The sequence below is a fragment of the Pteropus vampyrus genome, unplaced genomic scaffold (genome assembly GCF_000151845.1).
Source record: "Pteropus vampyrus isolate Shadow unplaced genomic scaffold, Pvam_2.0 Scaffold245, whole genome shotgun sequence".
NCBI classification, from domain to species: domain Eukaryota; kingdom Metazoa; phylum Chordata; class Mammalia; order Chiroptera; family Pteropodidae; genus Pteropus; species Pteropus vampyrus.
In genome coordinates, this window is record NW_011889026.1 from 1,272,745 (window position 1) to 1,278,779 (window position 6,035).

The following is a 6,035-nucleotide window of genomic DNA, read 5'->3' on the forward strand; positions in this document are numbered from 1 at the left end:
TCACCTGCCGGTGGCACGCTCCGGCCCGGGCTGAGGGATGCCAGGAAGGGGCGGGCTGGCGCTGCCGGGCCCCGGCCGCAGACTCGGGGGCGTGGGCTGGGTGACCGTCTCTACCCTGCCACTCCTGCTGCTCGACGAGTCGAAGCTGGCCACATGGCCGTTGTTTTGGGGCGTCGCCGAACGGGCCGAGGACCGCTGGCTGCTGAGGTCGCTGTCCTTCGGCGGCCTCCTGGTGCTTCCCTCCTGGGTTTGGATTCGTGCTGCAGGAAGAGGAAGGGGTGTGAGGTGGGTGGGCGGCACATCCAGGGTCGTGGCCTCCGACGGCTCGGTCTACACACAACCGTGGGCACGGGCAGAGACACGTGACCCACTGGTTTGCAGACAGCTGGAGCTGGGAGTGTGGGAGGGGCCGCACGGACGCAGGTGTACCCCACGAGGCCAAGCAGATTACTCCCCAACATCGGGGTTCTGGTTCTGCATCGAGACAATGGACTTCGTAGAGCTTATGTGACACTGATGAGGTTTTGGAAACAGGTCACAGAAAACACGGCCTCGAGCTGGGAAACGGACGCTGGACAATGCTGCCGAGCCCTGAGGAAACCTACAGAAAGCCTGTGTTTGAAGGTGACCTCCCGCCTTCGGGCCATGCCAGGCCTCTGCTCTGACGCGCTCCTTCTTTCTGGGGGTGGAGGGCGCTCCCCACTCTGAGCCTCGGCGGAAGGTGTTTGTCCACATGCAGCCAGGGCAGATGGGAGCGAAGGTGTGTGCCCTGGCTTTGTGTTTCTCACTAGAGAACGTGTTTTCGGGGCCGGGCCGTCTGTCCCGCAGGAGTGCGACAGAGTGCGCTCAGCTCACGGGGGCTGGACCCTGCGGTGCGGCCTTGCAAGGAAGACCGGCCAGGAGGCGGGGAGCACAGAGACGGACAGGACAAAGACGGTCTTGTGGGGTTTCCCGATTTATGTGCTGCTTTTTCTCTCCTACTTCAAAATCTTCTGATTTTAGACACATTTTGGGGGTTAGTAACAGACCTAGGTAGGAATGACGTAAAAATTGTAGACTTAAACCAACATTTACATCCCTAGATTTTACTTTACTGTTCCTAGTTAATGGTGAAAACCACAGTTTACGGGGAGTCTGTGAAGCAGCGAACCCTTAAACTGCTGTTTTTAACGGCACCGACCACGACATCGCCTTCCTTGCACGTACCTTCCACCATCTGGGCGACCTTTCTCTTATCCTCAGATCTCGCCTGAAATGTGAAGGATGTTTGTCATTACACGTTAGTTTGGATTGGGCAGGACGCGGTCACAGACACCGTTCCGGGGAGATGAGGAGCTATCACGCGTCCGGGGCCGCGACGGAAGTCACGATGCTCCGCGGGAACAGCGTGCTCTGCGCGCCACCCGGCACTCGGGTGGACAAACGCTGACCCCCGAGAGCTGGAGTCTTGTCCCTGGAGCTTCTTTTTCAGGACGGCTATCGGCTGGACCGTGTTTCGACTCTGCTGACGCCGGTTCGTTTGCCTATCTACCCGATGAGCTGGTGTTGCTTTACCTGAATTGAGGTTCACGGGAGGGTTGTGGAGATCTTTTTGCGTGGGGTGCTGGAACCGGGGGCCAGTGAGGGCTCAGATTTATGGCGGCACTCGCTCTCAGGACTGAGAGAGTGGCAGGGTATGTGTGACCGAGACGTTGTGGCTCCTTAAATTTGGCACCTGGTGCTCCGTCACCCCACCCGAGTCCTGGCTCTGGGGGAGCCCCTGGGGCGTACAGAGGAGGAATTACAGAAGGACTGGGGAGGGGAGGCCTCTATCTGACTGTTCTGAGCACCGAGGCCTGAGTCCCACGTGGGAGAGAAGGGTAGGGACAACCAGAACCTAAAAGATGTGGAAAAGGCGGGCCTTTGGGTCCAAACAGTGACCGGGGGCTCTGACGTCCAAGCTGACGTGAGGTCAGGAAGGGGCCCTCCACACAGCCCGCCCGAGAGCAAGCACACTGAGGGCTGGACGTGGCCGCAAGAGGCGGGGAAAGCCTGGGACGGACGGGAGCCCCCCCGGTGTGTTGAGAACCAGTTCTGGGAGGTCCCGGGGCAGGGGCGGCCGGGCGCCCAGCGATCTGCCCTGCGGCCTCGGCGTCGCGCCCTGCTGCCGAGTTCAGGCAGGCTGCCCGCACGCGCTCACCGCGGCGGGGCTGGGCCATACTTGCATTTTGGATCTGCGTTCGGAGCTGCTGGTTGCTGAGCTTCAGGGACCTGGCGATGCTCTGAAGGTAGTAGATGAGCATGCTGGGACGGAAGAGCCCGCGTGAGGGCCCCTGCTTGCTGCCCCCCCGCCCCCGCCCCGCCCCGAGGACAGAAGGCCTCGGCAAGTTCTCAGCCCCAGAGCGCTGGGCAGGGGCTGCGCCCCTTCCCTCGCTTTTCACAGCAGCCCCCCACCTGGAACTCCAGGTCGAGTGACAGGGAGCGGAGGCGGGAGGGGCACTTCCGGCTCTCAGGCTGAGAGCTGCAGCCGCCTGCTGTTAATTTTACATTTACACCAAAGCAAGCAGCAGCTGCTCAGCTGCACTGTGACATTCCTGTGAGACCGTCTCAGTCTCTGGGGAACGGGACGATGACAGTGGCACCCGACCCCCTCCCAGTGGCCATGGTGACCCCCGAATGCCATGGGTGACCCGATCACTCTGTGCATCTTGCGAGACTCGGTTCCTACTTAGGGCCGAGCAAACTCAATGCTTTTCCGTGATCACTGGTAAGCAGTGTTTCCACTGCTGGCCCCGCATGCAGACCCCCCAAGCTGGCCGGGAGGTGTGTGTGGCGTGTGGGGGACTCACAAGAGCAGCAGCAGAGCCGGCAGGATGACCACGGGGCTGCTGACGGCCCCGGCCGCCGCACTGAGCCACGCGGGGAACGCCTCCTCAATCGTTTCCAACACGATGTCGTACATTTTCTCCTGCCCGCTGCGAGGAAGCAACACGCAGCTCTGGGTTACACAGCTTTCGGCAGGAGGTGCCGCTAGCCGCCCCAAAACGGCTGAATGGCTGCAGTCCAACCTTCAGGGTCCGTGACAAAACTGGAGGGAACGTCTGAATGCAAAGGACACATAGCATTGCGCAGGGGACGTCCTACGAGGTGGTCATGCGGCGTTGAAGGCGGGGTCCATAACCACATCGCGTGCGAGTTTTAACAGCATCCACAAAAACGGACTCTACGTGCCAGGTCTAAGTCCTCTCAGAGCTGCCTTAAAGCGAACGCTCGGCCGGGTGTCTAGGGATTTCCGCCCTGATGTCGCTAGGTGACCGAATCCAGAGTGACGTGGACGCTCTGAGTCCCGGAAGGGGAGGACTGACCAAGCAGCATCTCTTTCCAGCACCAAGCGCTGCTGTTCCCTGTTTTAACCCCACACGGGCTGTTTCTTTTCAAGAGCATTACAGAGATGGTGACAGCCACGGGCAGCCCCGCTACCTGACAGGACGCTCATCTTGGATTCGAAGACCCGAGTCTGAGACCTTTCTCTGCCGTTGGCCTGTTCCGTGACCCTTCAGCGCGGGGTCCCTCCCCGACGGCTGGAGGAGCCGACGGCTGACGGTCACTTACCTGAATGGCCCGCAGTGGGGAGATGGCCTGTAGTGGACGATAGCGAAAACCGTGGGCAGCATGCACAGGAAGAGCATGAACAGGAGCATGGCCAGGTAGAAGTTGTTGGACCTGCAGGGACACCAGTGCCACGCGCTGCGTTCAGGCTGAGGCCACTCACAGTGACACGCGTCCCCGAGGGACAGACACAGAAACCGCAGCCCCGACTCTGCCAACAGAGAAGCTGTCCACGTACCACTGTGTGAGAACGGGTGTGTCACAGGGTCACAGGCAGCTCAGCGAACTAGAAATCAGGGCCCAGAGACTGTGTAGAGCATCCAGCCCACCTGTTCACCCGCTAAACACCTGCTGAGCACCTGTCCACCTCAAATTAAGAATGGTGAACCCAAGAACCTTAATTCGTGGAAAAATCTTAGACCTTCTGGCGCGTCCCCCTGGTCCCCAGCTAATGGTCCCCCCTGCCCTGTTCCCAGCCTTGAGCTGCCCCTCAGATCTGAGGGCGGGTGGCCTCCTGTGGTTGTGACTCTTGACTCATGTGGGTGCTGTCTGCGTTCAAACTCCCGTCCTCTCTGCTCTGGGCGGCTCAGACTGAACTTGCTGTTGGTCAAGCCCTGAGCGGGCACACAGGCTCGGAGAGCGAGCGACAGGTCGGCCGACCTAGACTGCCACCTCGCTGTCTGCAGGGACACAGCCCGGGCTGGAAGGGGAAACACCAGGGCACACGGAATGTAGTAAGTGGGTTAGTGTTACTCGAGGAACCTCTCTCTCTACTCTATGCCACATACGCCACACACGCGTGTGCACACTGCACACACACCAGCTACACCTAGGTCCTGGTTGAGGAGTCTGGATGCCACTCAGATACGGCCCCGTGAAAACTGTCATGTCAAAATAAAGTATGTGAGCTCCAATTAATTAAAAATAAAAAAAAAAAAACCCGCGGGCTAGAATAAGCATCAGCTGGGCTCTGGGACGACTGGGGCTCCCCTGCAGTGCTGCTGGGGTGTGGGGGGTACGACCACTCTGGAGAAGCTTCCAGCACCCCTGGCTGCAGGTGGACCCAGCACGCACGCCCCGTGACCCAGCGGTCACTCTCCTGCCGTCTACCCAGTGAGAGACGCCGGCGGAAGGTCCCGGCAGCCTCCTGCGTCAGAGCTGACACCGGGAACGGCCCGCGTGCCGGCCGACGGGCGCAGTGAGGACACGGGGGCACTTTCCGCGGTGACGTGCATGTCACAGGCACAGCGTCCAGGGGGAGACACCGGAGGCAGCGTGCGGCGCCGGCCCCTCTGCTCCGCCAGGCGTGGTGAGCACCGCCGCGGGCAGCAGGGGTAGGGAGCAGGTAGCGCCAAGGGCCTTCTGGGTGGTGCGTGCCCCTGTCCGGTTTGTGGGGATTCGTCACACTGGACATGTGTGACGTGTGCACTTCGTTAGTGGTCATTCACCATCAGTAAAAGTTTTAAAAAAGCATGTGATTGCGGGACGGGGCGGGGGGGAGTGGTACTTAGTTCCGGGGTGGGCACTGGGATGTCTGTGTGAGGAGAAGACGCGGACAGGGACACGCTGACAGGCACAGGATGCGAAGCCCCGGGCGGGCGCCCTGCCCAAGGCGAGCGTGGTGACGGCGGCTCTCCGCCCGAAGCGGCCTGGAGCCCACTGACCTGGACGCTCGGAACACCTGCTGGTGCGGCACATTGCAGGTGAGCACGGCCCAGCTCCTCAGGTACATGAGCCCCATCAGTTTGAGGACGTTGAACGCGGGGAGACACGGGGAGAAGAAGGACCCCATCCTGGAACCGACAGGGGGCGCCAGTTAGCCCGCGCCCTCTCGTCCATGGTTGAGACCTCCGGGTTTACACCCTGCGCTCAGAGAACTGGGGAAGCCCCCCGAAGGTCTGAGACCCCAACTCCCCACCTTCCGGAGGTGAGGCCGGTCGCTTCTGCAGGCGAGCGGTGATCCTGTTTTAAAACACCCTCCCCGCCCAGGAAAACCTGGTGCTCGTGTCTGTCTCCACACTTAGCAGAGGACGGGCCCTCTTCTGGGGGAGAAGCAAACAAGTTTGGGGCATGCTCTGCATTTGCCTGTGTTAACGAAGTGTGGACTTTCCAGTTTAACCAACTTATGTGGAGTGGCTACTTGTGCTGGACCTCACACATTTCAGCTCATCTAATCTTCCGCCATCATGAAGGAAGAGGAAACGATCTAAAGTTTACAGTCACGGAAGGGGAATCTGAGAAAATTAGGTGATTTACCCAAAGATGTGTTGCTAATAAAGAGTGACCCTACGCCCTCCAAACTGAGATGCTTCTAAGAGTGACCGATCTGGGACAACAGGCCAGAATCGGACTATCCCAGGGAGGCAGACGCCCAGGCATCCCGTGAGTCAGTGTCCCCCAGGGCACAAACCCAGGTCCAAAGCCACGTGTTCCGGTCGTGCATTCAC

The 6,035-nt window shown here is 60.3% G+C and overlaps 1 protein-coding gene across 1 annotated transcript in view; it reads right to left on the bottom strand.

Moving 5' to 3' along the window:
* The window catches only part of TMC3 (transmembrane channel like 3), a 31,675-nt gene continuing 25,640 nt past the window's right edge, over window positions 1-6,035 (bottom strand). Inside the window, exons 14-19 of the mRNA XM_023520042.1 lie at window positions 5,253-5,381; window positions 3,592-3,702; window positions 2,829-2,954; window positions 2,205-2,283; window positions 1,207-1,249; window positions 1-260 (exon numbers count right to left, since the gene is read on the bottom strand). Coding sequence (XP_023375810.1) covers window positions 1-260; window positions 1,207-1,249; window positions 2,205-2,283; window positions 2,829-2,954; window positions 3,592-3,702; window positions 5,253-5,381 — 748 coding nt within the window. The remainder of the gene's footprint in view (window positions 261-1,206; window positions 1,250-2,204; window positions 2,284-2,828; window positions 2,955-3,591; window positions 3,703-5,252; window positions 5,382-6,035) is intronic.